The following is a 21,306-nucleotide window of genomic DNA, read 5'->3' as shown; positions in this document are numbered from 1 at the left end:
CTGAGTTTATATTCAATCTCTTAGATATTATCTTAGATTTTCCTTCAATTCCAAATACATGAGATGGTTTACTTTTATTGCTTTAGGTGTTCTTCATAGAGTGAGTCTGGGTATTTATTTTTCATATTCATTCTACTTTGGAGAGTCTCTGACTGCAAAATTATTTAAGCCCTGCTGAGACCATGACACTGTTCAAAAGTCTCATACATATTTGTGGAGGGAGGGAGAAATACTACTCCAGTGAATATAGTTCCTTGACTAGAAAGCTAAAGCCATACTTGCTATTTCTAGGCAATCAAACTGCTTAAAACCTTGAAGAGAAAGCAGAGGTTCATGATCCATTTCCTCTCCAAGTGTAAAAATGACCCTGAGAGTATTCAAGCCTTCCTGCACCTTCAAGGCAATGGGGCAGGATGGATGGGATAGAAAAGTTTGCTAAATGACTGTTGACTGTCATAGAGTACTATGAGCTTCGTGTGCTATATTACATTTAAATCTCAGAATTCCCCGACTCCCATCATAACCAATTTTCAGATGAAGAATTTGAGACTGAGGTCATGTAATTAACCTAAAGTCAAAAGTAATAAAATTATAAAGATAATCTGGAACAAGGATTTAGATGCAAGTCCTTGTGACTTTCTACCACTGAATTCAAGAATACAATTCAGATGACCCAATCTCATTGCTTTTTGTGGCAGAGTAATTATACAGTGGAAGTGAGAGATAGATTTAAGGGCCTAGATCTGATAGATAGAGTGCCTGATGAACTATGGATGGAGGTTCGTGACATTGTACAGGAGACAGGGATCAAGACCATCCCCATGGAAAAGAAATGCAAAAAAGCAAAATGGCTGTCTGGGGAGGCCTTACAAATAGCTGTGAAAAGAAGAGAGGCGAAAAGCAAAGGAGAAAAGGAAAGATATAAGCATCTGAATGCAGAGTTCCAAAGTATAGCAAGAAGAGATAAGAAAGCCTTCTTCAACAATCAATGCAAAGAAATAGAGGAAAAGAACAGAATGGGAAAGACTAGAGATCTCTTCAAGAAAATTAGAGATACCAAGGGAACATTTCATGCAAAGATGGGCTCAATAAAGGACAGAAATGGTCTGGACCTAACAGAAGCAGAAGATATTAAGAAGAGGTGGCAAGAATACATGGAAGAACTGTACAAAAAAGATCTGCATGACCCAGATAATCATGATGATGTGATCACTCATCTAGAGTCAGACATCCTGGAATGTGAAGTCAAGTGGGCCTTAGAAAGCATCACTACGAACAAAGCTAGTGGAGGTGATAGAATTCCAGTTGAGCTGTTTCAAATCCTGGAAGATGATGCTGTGAAAGTGCTGCACTCAATATGCCAGCAAGTTTGGAAAACTCAGCAGTGGCCACAGGACTGGAAAAGGTCAGTTTTCATTCCAATTCCAAAGAAAGGCAATGCCAAAGAATGCTCAAACTACTGCACTCATCTCACATGCTAGTAAAGTAATGCTCAAAATTCTCCAAGCCAGACTTCAGCAATACGTGAACCATGAACTCCCTGACATTCAAGCTGGTTTTCGAAAAGGCAGAGGAACCAGAGATCAAATTGCCAACATCTGCTGGATCATGGAAAAAGCAAGAGAGTTCCAGAAAAACATCTATTTCTGCTTTATTGACTATGCCAAAGCCTTTCACTGTGTGGATCACAATAAACTGTGGAAAATTCTGAAAGAGATGGGAATACCAGACCACCTAACCTGCCTCTTGAGAAATCTGTATGCAGGTCAGGAAGCAACAGTTAGAACTGGACATGGAACAACAGACTGGTTCCAAATAGGAAAAGGAGTACGTCAAGGCTGTATATTGTCACCCTGCTTATTTAACTTCTATGCAGAGTACATCATGAGAAACGCTGGACTGGAAGAAACACAAGCTGGAATCAAGATCGCCGGGAGAAATATCAATAACCTCAGATATGCAGATGACACCACCTTTATGGCAGAAAGTGAAGAGGAGCTAAAATGCCTCTTGATGAAAGTGAAAGAGGAGAGTGAAAAAGTTGGCTTCAAGCTCAACATTCAGAGAACGAAGATCATGGCATCTGGTCCCATCACTTCATGGGAAATAGATGGGGAAACGGTGGAAACAGTGTCAGGCCTTATTTTTTGGGGCTCCAAAATCACTGCAGATGGTGACTGCAGCCATGAAATTAAAAGACACTTACTCCTTGGAAGAAAAGTTATGAGCAACCTAGATAGCATATTCAAAAGCAGAGACATTACTTTGCCGACTAAGGTCCATCTAGTCAAGGCTATGGTTTTTCCAGTGATCATGTATGGATGTGAGAGTTGGACTGTGAAGAAGGCTGAGTGCTGAAGAATTGATGCTTTTGAAGTGTGGTGTTGGAGAAGACTCTTGAGAGTCCCTTGGACTGCAAGGAGATCCAACCAGTCCATTCTGAAGGAGATCAGCCCTGGGATTTCTTTGGAAGGAATGATGCTAAAGCTTAAGCTCCAGTACTTTTGCCACCTCATGCAAAGAGTTGACTCATTGGAAAAGACTCTGATGCTGCGAGAGATTGGGGGCAGGAGGAGAAGGGGACAACCCAGGATGGGATGGCTGGATGGCATCACAGACTCGATGGACATGAGTCTGAGTGAACTCCGTGAGATGGTGACGGACAGGGAGGCCTGGCGTGCTGCTATTCATGGGGTCGCAAAGAGTCGGACACGACTGAGCAACTGAACTGAACTGAATGTTCCATTATGTATATGCACTACATCTTCTTTATCCATCTGTGAATGGACATTTAGGTTGCTTCCAATGTCCTGGCTATTGTAAATAGTGCTATGATTATTACTGGATGCAGATGTCTTTTTCAATTATGGTTTTCTCAGGGCAAATGCTCAGTAGTGGAATGCTGGGTCATATGGTAGTTCTATTTTTAGTTTTTTAAGGAACCTTCATACTGTTCTTCATAGTGACTGTATCACTGTTCTCCATAATGACTGTATCAGTCTACATTCCCATAAACAGTGCAAGAGTTCTCTTTTTCTCCACATCCTCTCCAGCATTTTTTATATATAGATTTTCTGATGATGGCAATTCTGACCTGTGTGAAATGGTAGTACTTCATTGTAGCTTTGATCTGTATGTCTCTAATAATTAGTAATTATGATCATCTTTTCACGTGTCTCTTGGTCATCTGTATGTCTTCTTTAGAGATGTGTCTGTCACACAGAGTGAAGTAAGAAAAAAAATATTAATACATGTATATGGAATCTAGAAAGATGGTCCAGATGAACCTATTTGCAGGGCAGGAATAGAGGCACAGGTGTAGGGAACGGATGTGTGGACACGCCAGGGGGAGAGGCAGGTGGGCTGAATTGGGAGCTGGCATTGACATACGTGTGCTGCCATGTGTAAAACAGATAGGGGGAGCCTGCGGTACAGTGCGAGGAGTTCAGCTCTGAGCTGTGTGATGACCTAGAGGTGTGGGAGGGGCAGCTGTACACATACAGCTGGTCCACTTCACTCTGCAGCAGAAACTGACACAATACTGTAAAGCAACTATACCCCAACATAAAGGTTTAAAAGGAATACAGTTCAGGTGGTTATAATTCATGCTTCATTTGTATTCACTTATTTACATATGCCTTAATGTAGCCAGTATGTTGTGTACAGCATTGTGTTGGGGCCACAGTTGTAGAAAAATGTGTCACATAAATATAAGTTATTATCTGATAGAAGCTTTAGATTTTTGGTTCTAAACAGGGAGATAGCTTCCATAAGGCGGCATCTGGGAAGTTTCCTGGGAGAGACTTTGGTTGTCCTGATGATGACAGGATTTAATAGGAAGCCTATTTCGTGAGTGGGGTGGACCCCAGGGCAGGTTTTAAATATTGCAATGTGTGGGATAAGGATGCAAGATGAAGATGTGTCCCTTTCCCCAAAAGATTTTTGTGGAATCCAGAAAGCTGTTTGTAATTATCTATGGCTAGAACTCTTCTTCCAATTATTCAACATTTTTGTGTGTGTGATTAAAATATATAATAAACTTTCTAGGAATGCAACTGTCATGTAAATGGATGGTTCATTGTGCATTGTTTTTGTCGGAATGTTACCAAGAATTACTCAGTTTCCTTTTTTGGTTTTTAAACATCATACTTGGGCTCTAAATATTGGTTCAGCCATATAAATACTTCTACCTATAATGTCCAAAGATTTTCATATCCAAGTACATAAAATACATATTTTCCTTTTATTCTTTCTCTTGTAGTTAAAGAACGTGACTTTGAATTATATCGTGATTTTCTTTTTTGACATAGAAGGAAGGTAACACAAAATGTTTGTTTGTGTGTTATGGTAATATATAATCGTAAAAACATTGATAAGTATAAAATTCTCTGTACCCTTTCACTTGAGACAAACTACTGCCCAGATTTTTATGCTCTTCCTTGCAGTCACTTCTACCAGTATACTATCATGTTAGTATACTATCAGAATATGCTTCAAAAAATTAAGTTAGGATCTTTATAGACTAATAACTGCCAAACTTTACTGATACTATAATCTATTGGAGAAGTTATTAAAAATATAGATCCCTTGGTTCTGCCCCAGTCAGAATGGCAAAGTAAGAAGCCCGGGAAATTTCTGTTTTCAACCAGTATGAAGGTTTCCTTTGAGTCACTATGATGTGGGCAACCTAGGTTTGGATCGTATAGTAGAGACTAGATACAACAGAATCATTCAGAGGCTGTGTTAAATATACAGACTCCAAGGTCCTACCTTAGACTAGGTAAACCAAAATCTCTGTGTCTAAAAATCTGAACTATCATCAAGCTCTGTACAAGTCTAACTGCATTGTAACCATAGTTCTAGTTTAGACCCAACAAAGAGAAAGAATGTGCTGGTTAAGCAACTCAGAATGCAGGCTTGCCCCCTGGTGGTCATTTAAAAAGAAACTGCAGGTGCACAGTTCTTACAACAAACAGGAACAGTAACAACCAATGGGCAACTATATCAGCTGTGATTCACAGAATCATAGTATCCAAGAATACTAAGAGGTTTTAAATGTCTCAGTGTTTCCTTCTACTGTGGGACTCAAATCCCTCAATAGATAGAAACCATAAAGACCATCAAGCAGTTTCAAGTTTAGAGGACTTGACACAATTGGGTAGAAAGTACATGACTTTTCAAAAATCATCTTAATTCCTCTAGTCCCAGATAATATAAATTCATTTTAACCACAATATTGTGCTAAAATTTAAAAAAAAATTGTATGGAGTACTGGAAAAAGTAGAAGTGGAGATTAAATTTGAAAAGTAGGTATTACTGGGGAAAAGAAAATAAAACTTTGGCTCTTTTCTCTTGTCCAAGTTAAAGTAACATGCGTAACAATAGTAAAAAAAGGTGGTGGTGACGGACGTGGGTGGAGAAGGTGTGGGGCTATGAGGCTTCATGAATCAGATTAGTTTAAAAAATGTGAATATATTCTTACATTCCTATGACCTCAAATTTGATGAAGCAGTTCTGATGCTGAAGAAGAAAACAGTTATGTGCACAACTGATGAGAACAAGGGTAAACAGTGAAAATGAATTTTTAGTGTATGTGCTAAACATGATCATTTATTTTAGGAAAGCCAGCACAAAGCAAACACACACTCGCCAGACTACTCCGAATCATTTAAAATATACTCATGGGAGCCTAAAGGTCAATATTAAAATCATCCAGTTAGTGTCTATAACAACCTCATGCAAGTATCTCCAAGCGTCAAAACCCCATGGGATATGGAATGCTAATTGTCATGGTGCCTCTTACCACTGGAAAACGGTACTTATGAACTTATATGCAGGGCAGGAATGGAGAGGCAGATGTAGAAAATAGACTTGTGAACACAACGGGGGAGGGTGACGGTGGGACAAATGGAGAGAGCAGCACTGAAACATACCCATTACCAAACGTAGAAGAGACAGCTAATGGGAAGCTGCCGCAGAGCGCAGGAGCTCAGCCCAGTGCTCTCTGCAACCAGAGGGGTGGGAGGGACTGGGAGGCTCCAGAGGGAGGGGACATATGTACCCCTGCAGCCGATTCACACTGTTGTACAGCAGAAATCAACGCAACAAGGTAAAGCAATCATACTCCTAAAAAATGAATATTTAAATAAAGCAAAAATGGAAAAGGATATCTCAGAATGTAGATACGTGAGAACCCACCAGCATAGGGGGACTACTAAGATCAAGAGGCGGCAGTTCAAAAGCTGTACTTTCCAAGAACAGCAAATGCCAGCTGGAATTCTGGTGATTACTCCCCCGTTTTTCTTTTAAAGAGAAACTTTTTGTTTTCTGGATTAGGTTAAAATACACCTTTACATCCTGCTTCAGGAATTAAAAAAAAATCTTGTAAGATTCAAAACAAGAACAAATGGACTTTATTACCCAAAGAAAAATCATTGACAAGAGAATATCTTTTTAAATTGCTCTGTGTATATAGGCTAGAACAGTAACAACTCCAATATGCTATTAATATATGAAGATGCATCTTAGCAAACCAAATGTACTAGAATGCTAATTGGATTGGACTTACCATAGTAAGTCCAAAACTTACCATGTTTTACTTATAAAACATAGACAACACACATGAAAAACACATTACGTTCAGTCTGTACCTTGACATCCTTATTTTGAATGGCATCAATGCAATTCTTTTACCCATTTAGAAAGGACTACTTAGCATAAAGAGCTGGACTTTCCCTTAACCAAATTACCTTTGGAAATTGAAGCATGGATTTTAAAACCCAGTGTCTCTTCTAGCTGGTTGTAGTCAGATTCCACAGAGGATGCATGAAGTGTTTCTACCAAAAAAGGCATTCTTCCCTGTGCCTCATCATAGAAGACAGTGTGGTTCCATGTGTAAGGGACGCTGATGCCATCAATGGTGAACAGCCGGGTTGAGTAGGCATACAGCTGCCCAGCACCTGTTTGAACGTAGTCCTCAGTGTAATCCTAAGAAGGACAATATGGATTTGAGGATCAGCATGGCTATTTTTTTTTTTTTTCTTCTTGAGGGTACTATGATATGTAGAATGAGATAAAAACAAAAATGGCTTAGGGTCTAAAAATATACAGTTCTAAATAAAAATTATAATTGTATAGCAGTGTTCAAACTTAAACTACCTACCATTGTAACTACCTTAGTTTCATAATTTTAGTGTCATAAATGAGAGTTTAATAAGGGACTCAGAGTTGTCGGTCAAGAGTAAAGTAAAAATGTGAAAAGGCGATTGCTATCATTCTTTAATTTCTGGAATACTTTTGTGGATGGTCTATAAAATCTTTTAGGTAAGACTTACTATTCTCTTTGTCTGTAGAAAGTTAAATGGCTTAAATCAACATAGCTCTGATCTTAGTCCTGATAAGCATGGTCATGAAACTACTAAAAGCTTATAAAGACTCCTCCTTAAAGATTTTTAGACAAAGACCACATAGCCATTTCTACCCTTAGTGGTTTAGAGATTTACTCTGCAAAGTGAACAAGGGAAACTATACAAGTTTTCTGTGCTTCTTTAATGTTCTTTGCCTCTTACTCTTACCATTGCTCCAATAAACAGTGAAGGCAAGTTACCCTAACGTTTTACCTTCACAGTGACTTCGGCAGGTGACTGCAGCTGCAGGACGTAGCCACTCACAATGATATCTACCAGTAGAGCACCATCAGAATCCAAGCCCCGGGCAACGTGAGTCATCCGCAAGATTTCCCCTAGGAATTAAAATTTATTCATTTCAACAGCAAATATATATATGTGTGTGTGTATGTATATATATAGATCCACTTCCCAGTAGTAAAAAATCCACCTGCCAATGTAGGAGGTGCAGGTTCGATTCCTGGGTCAGGAAGATCCCCTGGAGAAGGAAATGACAACCCACTCCAGTATTCTTGCCTGGAAAACCCCATGGACAGAGGAGCCTGGCGGGCTACAGTCCATGGGGTCACAAAGCCAGATACGACTGAGCATGCACACATGCTGTATCTGTGTATTTTTAAAATATGGTTTGTGTAAGCACATTACAGACTTATTTTTATACCAGTTCAGCTATGTTATGATTTGTGTTTAATCAAGTTTGAAGTATAATAAGAGAAAATAGCACTTAGCCCCCAAATTAAACTTAGATTTACTCAATTAAATTGATTTTTTTTTTTTACATATTTTACAAAAATTTCACCCGATTACACTTAGAATTAGGTGAAGGAATCCACACTTTCAACTGACAAGCAACAGCAAGGCAGTTCTACAGAAATGGACTGATTGTCTGTGAGAAGGGGACAGACAGCGTGACCAGGAAGACTGGCAGTAGCCACAAGTCTGGCTCCAGCGCTTTGTTCTTTCTGGTGCTTTTAGAAACAGCAAAGGGGCATCTTAGGAAGTGGATTGCCACACAAAGACCCACATGTCCTGTGGGCTGATTAAAGCTTTGGTTTTCCTCAGCCCTGCTACCTTAAAGATCACACTGCCGCAAAGGCAGACCACCTTCGAAGATACTTCATACAAAGGTCTTTAAAAAGTCATGTGCCCTTGGAAAAGACCCTGAATTGCTAATCCATATGGATTAAGGCTAAGGATAAAGTGAAAAGTCTTTAGATTTGCTTGTTTATATTTCCAATTTTTTGATTAAAGAATCCCCTATCAGATATCATAACTGAATCTCTGGTTCAAAGATAAAAACCTTTAATTAATAGCTATGACTCAGCTTCCTGCTCTGCTTGGCCTTCAAACCCTCTCTAAGGAATTAAAAGAGAACAGATACAGGAAAGATGAAGGAAAAAAACTTTTAGGTTATAAAAATCACTATACTATCTGAAAACATATGGCCTCTTATAGAGCCATGTCAATAAAAGTTTATAGGAAAATATAAACTTGCTTTTATGTCATTTATGATAAGATGGCAACAAAACTTTGAAAGCATCCTCTGTGGGAACATGTATTTTTCTAAACTGCCAACTTTTACAGCGATCATATTTTTAAATAGCAATAGGATATTAAGTTCGGTTGATACGAACCAGTTGCAAATTCCACTTGGGTTTCTCTCTTGAAAACTGCATTGGTGAGGGTAAAGCCATTGACTGCTTCTCCTATTTCTTTTGCTGTTGTCCAATAAATGGGATTTAGAATAGAAACTATCTTTCTCATTGCTGGACCTAGAGAAAAAAGGGGTAAATAAGATGTCACAGAAAAATATTTACAGCCCATTGTTGTTATTCACAGCAAGTTATTCAAAGGGATGAATTCTAAATATACTTGAATAACAACAAAAATAGCATCTAAAAATGTCAGTTTTTAAAAAGAGTTTACCATTGGGATAAAACTAAGGAGTATTACACTGCTCATTTAGTAGTAGCATCCCTAGAAATTTTAAGTGGAAATAATAGATGAAGAAGAATAAGGTATGTTTAAAAAAAGAGGCTTATTGACAACTTTTATCAGCAAAGAGACTTACCAAGACTGCGAGGTACATTGGTAATTTTGGCATGTATTATTCTAGTATCAGAGTTTGGGCTATCTGTGACCGTGGCGTTAAGGAAAGCAATTCCAAATTCAACATCATTAATGCTTCCAATAACACTTCCTCTGGCTCGCTGGGGCCCACCTATTGCGGGAAGAGAAAACATTCTTGGAAAGGAAACAATTTCACCAACATTACATCTGAGAAAAGAAAGCCAGTATTCAAAGATGCTCCAAATCTTCTCCCAAACATTTAAAATATCATATGACATCTGAATTTCAGAGTGAAATAAATAAGCTTTCAAAACATTCTACTCCCATGTAACACTCATCATCCTGCATAAATCTAGGATCCTTCCAATCTATGTACATCATAGTATTATTTCACAACCCAAAGAATACACTCAGCGCCCAGTCCCAAAGCCAAAATAAAGTACGTGTTTGGTGATGGTGATGAAATGTTGATAATAATGAGGGTTTATTGAGCATGTCATGTTCTATAGGAAGCACATAATATGTTTTAACTCATTCTAGCCAAAATTCTATAAGGTAAGTTTAAATAGCCACAGTTTAAATAAATAGCCAGAGTTTGCAGACTAGGAAAATAAAGTTCAGAGCATTCAAGTGATTGTCCCATGATTACTTAATTAGGAAGCAGCAGAGTGAGGATATAAACGGAGATCTGTTTGTCATCAAAACCCATATTCTTTATTTTTAAATTTATTTATTGAAGTACAGTTGCTTTACAATGTGTTGGTTTCTGCTGTACAACAAAGGGAATCAGTTATATGTATACATATAGCTCCTCCATCTTGAGCCTCCCTCCCACCCTACCCTTCTAAGTCGTCACAGAGCACTGAGCTGAGCTCCCTGTATGCCAGAAAGAGAAAAACAAGTGACCATCTATTAATGCGTAAATGTGGGATCTAGAAAAATGATTCAGAAAACCCATACTCTTTTATCCATTGCCTCCTTCATGAGAACACAGAAGGAAGGAGGTATCACCAACAAAACAGCTCCAAAGCCTTGTGACTGGTCACTATCAACATAAATGTGAAGTGTTTAAGGGCTATTGTTCAGTCTCGGGTTTCAGATCAATGGCTTACCAAGCACTTCATATTATATATATACTGGGATATGTTTACCTTGAGAAAAATTTGAGAAGAATTATTGTACTTTTAACAATTGCTGCAAAATTTATACCAAGACAATTATGCTGAGCAAGAATCATATGAACTTTTAAAAGTAACTACAGTAATTTTATGCTTTCTTTCCATCGTTCAACAAAAATATTGGTTACTAACACAGAATCAGTGGCTAAGGAGTCCATGCTTTGACAAGAGAGGGAAATACACTGGGAAGAAACTAATCGTTTTACAGAATTTTGTTGTTTTCTGTCGAACATCAAATTAATTTTATCAAAGTATAGTTGATTTACAATGTTATATGCTTCTGCATACATTCAGAAATATTTAGCAAAGTGAATATTTCCAGGTTTTAAATAGCTTTTTTTTTCTTGAAATATAAGGAAAGGATTTCATAGATGACAGCTGAATGGATAAGATTTAAAAAAAATCAGAATAATCCCATAGAAATGCAAATTATATTCTTGGTATCTGGGTTCAGAGCAGCTAATAGTTAAAAATATTAATTATTTGATTCTTTTTTACTGAGAAGGAAATGGCAACCCACTCCAGTATTCTTGCCTGGAGAATCCCACGGACAAAGGAGCCTGGTGGTTCCTTGGGGAGCCATGGGGTCGCAGAGAGTTGGACATTACTGAGCGCTAACACACACACTCTTGAATATAGTTTGAAGCAATCATAAGGTGTTTCAGATATTGTTGTCATGTATTATACACTGGGGCTTCCCTGATGGCTCAGTGGTAAAGAATCTGCCTGCCAATGCAGGAGATGTGGGTTCCATCCCAGGCTGGGAAGCTCCCCTGAAGGACATGGCAACCCACTCCAGTATTCTTGCCTGCAGAATCCCACACACAGAGGCGCCTGGCAGGCTACAGTCCATAAGGTTGCGAAAGAGTCGGGCATGACTTAGCAACTAAACAACAAATTATATACTGGGGAGAAATACAGTTGTATTCAATCTGAGAAAAGTCAGTAAGTGTTTCATCATTTTATTTTGCATTATTTTAATAGTGAGAGAAACAGTTTTTTTCACATTGATTCACCCTTCATGTTCTTGATTATATTCATCTGTTAGTCAAGTATTGAAGATACAATGGTAAGAAAGATAAAAAAAGACATGAAGCTTGCTTTCATAGCACTTGTATCTAAACAGGGGAGATAATTAGAATTCTGCAAATAGATGTGAAATGCACTAATGTGTAAGATATCTATTACTCAGGGAAGTCTGAGAAAGAGGTAAAAATAGACTAAAGATGGGAAGATTAGTTGCTTAAGACTGAGCATATATACAAGTCAAGGAAGGCAGAGAAAGGCTTTCTGGGTAGAAGATACAGCACACGTCGCCCTTTTAGGAGACGGTGGCTTGTCACATCTGAGAAGCTAAGAGTAGAGAGTTTAGAGAGTGATGGGAACCATGCAGCAAGATGACGCAGGCAGGTACATAGTAGGACCTGGTTGGCTACTTTTGTTCTTATCCTTAGTCCTAAGCAGGGCGAGAGAAGGATAGTAGGATCACTAATTTCCTTAGTTCTCAAGGTCAGCACTAATGAGTAGCCTCCCATTTTGACCTTGATTCTCTAGTCTCACTAGAGACTTGAATCCCAGTGTTCAACAGATGTCTCCTTGTTCTGTCTACCCAGTTGGGATCCTTCAAACTCTCTGTCAGATCCTGTAATCCAAATTATTTACCTATTTGGACCTCTTCTGTCACTGGGTCCCTGGTACCACGAGAGACTGAGCTCCAAATGTCTCAACTGAAATGAGACCTGTCACTGTGCCTACATGTTAAGAGTCTCAACATCGTCGGTGATCAGCGCCATGTTGAGGAGACGCATTAAGCAACTGAGCAAGGATGCTTGCTCTTTCAGCCTGCTTACATCCTATACATCTGTTCATGTAACTCCTTTCTGTCCCTCTGTCAAATGGGGCTTGTTGATTTCAGGGATATTTAATTCCCAAAGCAACCTTAAAGCTTTGGAATGTCCAATGTTATGTCCATATTTCAACAGTGTGAAAATGTTCTTTTTGGTCTGGTTCTTTGAGATGAATACCCTTAATATTTTCCACCATTTCTTGGCACTCCAGTAAACTCTGAGGTCCATGAGTTCTAAAAAGCCAACTCTGTTCCTTCTGAATTGTTGTATCTCAATATCTAGCCATATTGTATGACTTGAAGGACAGTAGTTGAACTCCCCCTAATCTTTTCCCTTAAACTGAATTTTCCCTATTTTACTGTCTATACTCATGTTATCTATATTTCAATCTGTGAAAGAACAGCCTCCAATCGTGTATTTCTATTAGCTATTCAGTTTCTCCCCCACCCTCATTTTTCCGCCTGGAATCTCAGCCTGGTTTGCCCACTCTTCCTTGCCCTTTTTAGTCCTCAAGCCCAGGACTCTATTTACAGCTGGGGGAAGACTATATTCTTTTATAAAAGGAGCCTAGAAGGGGGCAAGTAGAGACTAATACACAGCATGAGCTTTGGCGCAGAGCTGCATCAATTCTTCCATCCAGTTGTTGTCATTGTTTAGTCGCTATGTTGTGTCCAGCTCTTTGCAACACCATGGACTGTAGCCCATGAGGCTCCTCTCTCCATGGGATTTCCCAGGCAAGAATACTAGAGTGGGTTGCCATTTCCTTCTCCAGGGAGTCTTCCCAACCCATGGATCAAACCTATGTTCCTGCTTGACAGGTGAATTCTTTACCACTGAGCCACCTGGGAAGCCCCTCTTTCACCCAGAGTTGGCACTATTTTGTAATTTGAGGGCTCAGAGTGGATATAAATGTGGTCCTGCCAAAGTCTAATGTAGTTGCTTACCTGGACATACTTGTATATTACATCTGGATACCTGAGTAGCATCGCCTGGGCAGGGGCGACCACTTTTAGATGGTATTGGATTGTTGCACAGCCGTTTTCGTGTCTTTTCACCTCCTCCACAAGAGGTGGAACACCAGCTCCAACTATGCCAGTTTCCCCAACTTCCATCCACTGTGAACAAGAACGAGATGGTCAATATTAATAAATGGGTTATAAAATCTACTCCCAGGGTGACTCTACCTATACAGCTTTCAAGACCTGAAACGATGGGGCTGCTACAAGGAGCACTGAATGAAAGGCTTTACTTGTTCTGCTGCCAGGGGTTGGTAAGCTCACCAGGACACATGTCCGTGTTGCATCTCTGGATCTGGGAGTCTGGGCCCCCACAAGCTCTTCCTCCACTGGAGGGACGAGGGTTATCACATGTGCGGTACCGCCGCATCTGCCCCCCATTACATGTCCGGCTGCATATTCCCCAGCCGCTCCAAGGACTCCAGTTACCATGAGCTACGACACAGAACCATTGGAGAAGTGGTAAACAATGACATTCATCCAAAGAGTACAGAAAGACTCTATCCAGGAAGTGAAAAGAAACACCCAGATCTATAAATAGGCATCTTCCAAAGACAGGTGGTTTAGCTGTTGGTTTGACTGGAAACTGGGTATACATTCCAGTGACTGTGCAGTTCCATTTAACCTGCATAAACAAGGCTGAGTGCCAAAGCATTGATGCTTTTGAATTGTGGTGCTGGAGAAGACTTAGGAGAGTCCCTTGGATTGCAAGATCAAACCGCTCAATCCTAAAGGAAATCAACCCTGAATATTCACTAGAAGGACTGCTGCTGAAGCTCCAATACTTTGGTCACCTGATGCGAACAGCTGACCCCCTGAAAAAGACCCTGATGCTGCAAAAGAGTGAAGGCAAAAGGAGAAAGGGGAGGCAAGAGACTAAGATGGTTAGATAGCATCATTGACTCAATGGACATGAATTTGAGCAAACTCCAGGATACAGCAGAGGACAGAGGAGGCTGGCGTGCTGCAGTCCAAGCGGTCGCAAAGAGTCAGACACAACTTAGTGACTGAACCACAATAAAGAGTTTTCCAGGAGCTGGAGGATAGGAATGAGAAAAGGTCTCTGAGGAGTCAAGCTATAACATTCAGGATACAGTGAACTGAAATGCTGCTAGGGTCCACACTTCTAGCTTGGGTGACTAAATTAAGGCAGAGAGGCACCTCCTTGCTTCTGTTAAGGAAGCATCACTAGTTAGTGTGGAAGGATGCCCTAGTCCTTGCACTCTGCAGCTGGTCCTATAAAGAACATGAAATAGGATGTAACCTCTGCCCATATAAATCAGTGGAGTCTATGGTATTATATAGACACAACAGCAACCACGCAACATTTTGATATTTTAAACCAATGGCAGACAAATCAAGTAACAGACTGCTGTAATTTTAAGGACTTAAGGCCATAATGAAACTTCAAGAAAGTATAATGTTGACTCACTATTTCCAACACTCACTTGGACAAGAGTCACTATTACAAAAATCGCTCTGGACATCACTCCCTTCACATTTGTTGCCTCCATACTGGGGAGCAGGATCAGAGCAGTCCCTTGTTCTCTGCCTGGAGCCACCTCCACAGGATACAGAACAGGCACTCCAACTGGTCCAAGTGGCCCACTTGCCATCGACTGGGTTAAAGAAAAACATATGTGCTCTGTTACTACTTAGAAACAATCAAGTTAAACCCTGCACATTGATAGGTTGAGTGATGATCTTATTGATACTGATTTTTTTTTTAAGTTTCTATTTTGTTTTGGAGGATAGCTGATCAACAATGTTGTGACAATTTCAGGTGGACAGCAAAGGGACTCAGCCATACATATACATGCATCCATTCTCCCCCAGACTCCCCAGCCATTCAGGCTGCCACATAACATTGAGCAGAGTTCCCTGTGCTATACAGTAGGACCGTGTTGGTTATCCACTTTAAATATAGCAGTGTGTACATTTGACATTGATTCTTAATGACATACTCCCTAGATAAGACATAGAGGTTAAATTATTGAGAGTACAAACATTGTATTTGTCTTACTTGGGCAGTGTCTTTCATTGCAAACTTGCATCTGTGTTTCTGCTCCATCACAGTAGGATCCAGCAAATGACGGTGGTGGGTTATTGCACAGTCTTGTTCTTGTTTGGGTACCTTTTCCACAACTTACGCTGCATGTCCCCCAAGGCTGCCAGGTACTCCATGCTCCATGAACTACAAACATCCCAAGACAGAGTTTCAAGTCACAGAACCACGTTTGTTAGAAAAAAAAATTATACAAATAAATAACTCGTAATGAGTTAAATTAGCCCAGAATTGAAAATAACTGAAATTGAACCAAAGCAAACATAACAAATGATGTTCTTCCCTTCCCCCTCTGGTTAGATCTTCATGAGAATTAGTGTCTATAGGGAAATTGAGAAGGCTACCTGATGCCAAAATAAATGCTTAAAATTATCCAAAGGGGCTCTTTTATTAAAATTAAATGTAATCAAACTACTATATGTAAATAAAGTTTGAGCTTATAAGCCCTAACTATTTTTTTGGGAAAGTGGAAGGAACCAGAAGCTAAGCTGTATAACAAATCTTGATGCAGTTATGGAGAACACAACTGTCTCCATAATGATAACTTGGACCCCACACTGCAAGGCCACATCTTCAAACCTGATTCAGCTTCACATTTAAAAATGTACTTGGACCTTTCAACAGCATGATGATTTGCACAGTTCTCTTTGAAAATTTTTCCCCATTACATAATGTTCATGGATTAAAAGTTCTAAATAACACACTCACCTGCTTCCTAAACAACAGAAAAAATTGACCAGTAGTTTCCAAGAAATAAGATTAAGGCCTTCCTTTTAGTAACTAACATATTACACCATCTGACCACAGGACTGGAACAACCTTATGTTTCGTTCCAGGTGTAGGGGCTGAGAATAAACATTTTGGTTTCTCTTATGTATAAGTCAGAATCAGGTCATATTTTTGTCAAAAGGTATATTCTAGATGTGGGACTCAAAAAGCTTGTTGCCGTGGTCACCAGGTTTAACCAAGATAGGAACCATAGGGCTTTAAGGTCCTGTCTAAATATTCTCTTACCAACACAACCTGTAAGTTGAGAAACAAGGAATGGAATTATCATTTGGTTTCTTTGTTTAGAAAATATTTCAAAACACATCTTGAATTTTCTTCTAATTATCTGTTGTCTAATTGAATTGACTACATATTCTTGTACTTTGTAGACACAAGAAACACAGTCACAAATTTATTTCAGCTGACAAGAATCTTTACTAAAAATTATTTGACTAAACATAAAAGGGAAAGAAAGTCTTTCACTAAATGGCAAGTACTATTCAAGACTACTACTTTATTAATTAAGATCACTGATGTTCATAGTTACTATATATGGACTATGGCATTTCAAAATTCTGCTATTCCAACTGTTTTAATATGTCCTATTATCAAGGGTGTTGGTTAATGAAAGACTTTATTTCTTACAAAAAGCCTTATGATACATGCATTTTTGGGGGGGATTACAACTGAGTGACATTTATTAATTTCTTATCTCTGTAGATTCTATTATGGAGCCTCCCTGGTGACTCAGATGGTAAAGAATCTGCCTGCAATGCAAGAGACCTGGGTTTGATCCCTATGTGGGGAAGATCCCCTGGAGAAGGGAATGGCTACCCACTTCAGTGTTCTTGCCTGGAGAATTCCATGGGTAGAGGAGCATAGTGGGCTACAGTTTCTATGACATATGGATAGAGGTTTTAGCTGAAGATCCTTTTAATTTTTTAAGTCAGTATGGCCATGAAATTAAAAGACACTTACTCCTTGGAAGAAAAGTTATGACCAACCTAGATAGCATATTCAAAAGCAGAGACATTATTTTGCTGACTAAGGCCCGTCTAGTCAAGGCTATGGTTTTTCCTGCGGTCATGTATGGATGTGAGAGTTGGACTGTGAAGAAGGCTGAGCACCGAAGAATTGATGCTTTTGAACTGTGGTGTTGGAGAAGACTCTTGAGAGTCCCTTGGACTGCAAGGAGATCAGCCTTGGGATTTCTTTGGAAGGAATGATGCTAAAGCTGGAACTCCAGTACTTTGGCCACCTCATGTGAAGAGTTGACTCATTGGAAAAGACTCTGATGCTGGGAGGGATTGGGGGCAGGAGGAGAAGAAGGGGACGACAGAGGATGAGATGGCTGGATGGCATCACTGACTCGATGGATGTGAGTCTGAGTGAACTCCGGGAGTTGGTGATGGACAGGGAGGCCTGGCGTGCTGCGATTCATGGGGTTGCAAAGAGTTGGACACAACTGAGCGACTGAACTGAGAAAACCCTAACCAAAATTGAATTTCATGGCATGAAACGTGGTAGAATTGAAATGTTTCTTTTATGTGAATGGAAGGATAGCAAAAATGACAATATAAACCAGAGAAGGTGTAAAATTTCATAGTATCTAAAGAATACAAAAGACAACAGCTATGGAGGAATTAGAACATTATGAAAAGTAAAACAGATGAATTTGTTATTACACTGCATTGCGGTTCTGATTTTGGAAAGACAAGAGAGCAGAGACGCTAGAGCAGATACCCTGTGCCTGAATAACCACTCTGCCCTTACTAGCTGTGTGATCCTAGACGAATTGCTTAGCTTCTGAGTGTCTAGTTTCTTCATCTGCAGTATGTGGATAAGAAAAGAACCTACCTTACTAGGATGGGCATGAAAAATAATGAGTTGATAGATGAAAAGTGTTAGGTGATATTGTGTGTCTTATACTTTTCTAAGTGTGAGCCCTGAGCTAGTACTGCTATTCTTCACTCAAAGTTCTCAATGCTTTCAGAATGATACTTCAAAAAAAGCTCAGTCTTTCAGCAATCCAACAATATATCTTTAATAACTGACTCATATGGCAACAGGATGGCCTACCCCAGAAGATATCAATCTTTTTTAGAGGGAAGACTGTCAGTTTAGAAATATCTCTAACTGAGGGAAGACAGTTCAGTTCAGTCACTCAGTCATGTCCGACTCTTTGCGACCCCATGAATTCCAGCACGCCAGGCCTCCCTGTCCATCACCAACTCCTGGAGATCACTCAAACTGACGTCCATCGAGTCGGTGATGCCATCCAGCCATCTCATCCTCTGTTGTCCCCTTCTCCTCCTGCCCGCAATCCCTCCCAGCATCAGAGTCTTTTCCAATGAGTAGGCCTAAAATAGCTATTTGTACCAGAAAGTAGAAGTGTTCATAGAATCATGGGGACAGGTCAAGAGGACACTGAAGATAGCCTCAAGGGATCTCCACTAACCAAGTCTAGGACAATTTGTGCATCATTATAAATGACAGTTGTACATTATAAATCACTGAAGGAAAGGGTATTTGAGTTCTTACTGATATAACTCAAAAAAAAAAAAAAAAAAGGGAGAAAGAGAGAGAGAAGTTTTGTCCTACAATGGAAAGCCAATAATAGATGTAGGAGATATGATTGAGTTAGAAATAAAATGTCTTGTAAGATCATAGTAATAACCGATTTAAAGCAAAAATAAATCATAAATAGAGGCTAAAAATGGTAGGTAAAAGACTGATAAGAAACAAGATGTTTACGAAGTCTTAAAGTTTCCCTACAAAATGCTTAGTAATTACAAAGGTAAATATAGTAACTACACACTGGAAAAACACTGTTCACTATTAAAGTGAACAAAGCTAACATCACCAGTTTGAGATGTCATGTGATATGACGTACTGAGAACGCAAAATCTGAATCTAATCATGAAAAAATATCATACCTAAATGGAAGATTCTTACAAAATGATTAGCCTATAGACTTAAAAAATAGCAAGGCCATACAATGTAAAAAGTAGCTAAGAAATTGTTCCAATTGAAAGGGACTAAAGAGACATCAGGGAGGCCTGGCGTGCTGCGATTCATGGGGTCGTAAAGAGTCAGACACGACTGAGCAGCTGCACTGAAAGAGACATGACACATAAATGCAAGTGTGATCTTGGAAGAGATCGTGGAATGGGAAAAAGAGTTTATGAAGCATATATGGCTGGGAAAAATCAGAAATAACAGATCCAGCAGGCAGAAAAACAATAAGGACATGACTGAACTCAAGAACAGCAATCAACTAGATATAGTTGACGTCTATAGACTAGTTCATCTGAGAACAGCAGAATTTACATTGTTCTCAGGCTCACATGGAACATTCAACAAGGTGGACCACATTCTGAACCATAAAATATACTTTAACAAATTAAAAAAAATAGAAATTATATGATGTCTGTTCTCAGACCACAATGGAATCAAGCTAGAAATCAATAATAGATGCAAAATCCCCAAATATGTGGACATTAAACAACACACTACTAAATAATACAATTTCATGAAGAAATCTTGAGATATTAAAAATATTTTGAATTAAATGCAAATGAAAATACAACTTATCAAAATTTGTGGGATATAGCAAAAGTAGTGCTTGGGGGGAAATTCATAGTACTGAATGCATATATTAGAGAAGATCTAAAATAAATCATCTACATTTCCACCTCAGGAAACTAAAAAAGAAGAGAAAATGAAATCTAAAGAAGAAAAGAAATAGAGCAGAGATCAGTGAAACTGAACATAGGAAATCAATAGATAATAATCAATGAAACCCAAAGCCGATTCTTTGAAAAGATCAATAAAATCAGTAAGATTCTAGCCAGGCTAATCAAGAGAACAAGAATACAAATTATTAATATCAGAAATAAAAGAGGAGGCATCTCTATAGATCCTATGGGTATTAAAAATATTAAAAGGAATATTAATAGAGTTTGAACAACTCTATGTCTGCCAGTTTGACAACCTAGATGGAATAGACCAACTCCCTGAAAGACACAATTTGCCAAAAATCACATGAGAAAACAGTTTGAATAGTTCTATATCTATTCAAGAAATGTAATCACTAATTACTAAACTTCCATAACAGAAAACACAGTACCAGATGGGTTTACTGTTGAATGTTACCAAACATATGTGGGAAAAAATGTACCATATACCAATTCTCTACCTTTTCTTTCAGAGGACAGAGCAGAGAGACTACTGCCTAACTCTATGAGGCCAGCATCACTCTAATACTAAAACCAGACAAAGACATTACAAAACAGGGAAACTACAGGCCAATATCTCTCATGAACATAGATGTAAAAAGTCTCAACAAATATTATCAAGTTGAATCCAACAATGTATTAAAAGAAAACCTCTTCTGTCCCTAAGATGCTGACATACCCTGTGGATGAAAAAGACCATCTTAGGCTATGCCCATTTTGCAGTGGTATACACTGATAAAGAGTCCCATGGATGGAGGAGCCTGGTAGGCTGCAGTCCCTGGGGTCGCTAAGAGTCGGCAGGACTGAGCGACTTCACTTTCGCTTTTCACTTTCACGCATTGGAGAAGGCAATGGCAACCCACTCCAGTGTTCTTGCCTGGAGAATCCCAGAGACAGAGGAGCCAAGTGGGCTGCTGTCTATGGGGTCACACAGAGTCGGACACAACTGAAGCGACTTAGCAGCAGCAGTAGCAGTACACTGATAAATGTTTAACAGCCAGCTCTCTGGGAGTAGGGAGGAAACACTGATTTATAGCATCTATAGTTTTTATGATATAAAACACTCCCACCATGGTCAATATCTACCTCTTAATGTGATGTCATGAAACTCCCAGTGGGAAAAGACACACGCTGTCAGAGGCTGGATCCAGAACACTACTGACAATATGCCATAATAACAGCTAAATTCAGTCGGTTTAGGGGCTGAGAGATAACCAAA

At 39.2% G+C, this 21,306-nt stretch overlaps 1 protein-coding gene across 1 annotated transcript in view; it reads right to left on the bottom strand.

Moving 5' to 3' along the window:
• HMCN1 (hemicentin 1) overlaps positions 1–21,306 on the bottom strand; it is a 537,345-nt gene that overhangs the window by 38,872 nt on the left and 477,167 nt on the right. The window contains exons 90-97 of the mRNA XM_052653879.1: positions 15,541–15,711; positions 14,966–15,136; positions 13,782–13,952; positions 13,446–13,616; positions 9,478–9,627; positions 9,041–9,178; positions 7,620–7,741; positions 6,750–6,987 (exon numbers count right to left, since the gene is read on the bottom strand). Coding sequence (XP_052509839.1) covers positions 6,750–6,987; positions 7,620–7,741; positions 9,041–9,178; positions 9,478–9,627; positions 13,446–13,616; positions 13,782–13,952; positions 14,966–15,136; positions 15,541–15,711 — 1,332 coding nt within the window. The remainder of the gene's footprint in view (positions 1–6,749; positions 6,988–7,619; positions 7,742–9,040; positions 9,179–9,477; positions 9,628–13,445; positions 13,617–13,781; positions 13,953–14,965; positions 15,137–15,540; positions 15,712–21,306) is intronic.

Source organism: Budorcas taxicolor, chromosome 16, assembly GCF_023091745.1.
Source record: "Budorcas taxicolor isolate Tak-1 chromosome 16, Takin1.1, whole genome shotgun sequence".
NCBI lineage: Eukaryota > Metazoa > Chordata > Mammalia > Artiodactyla > Bovidae > Budorcas > Budorcas taxicolor.
This window is presented reverse-complemented; position numbering and strand designations above follow the sequence as displayed.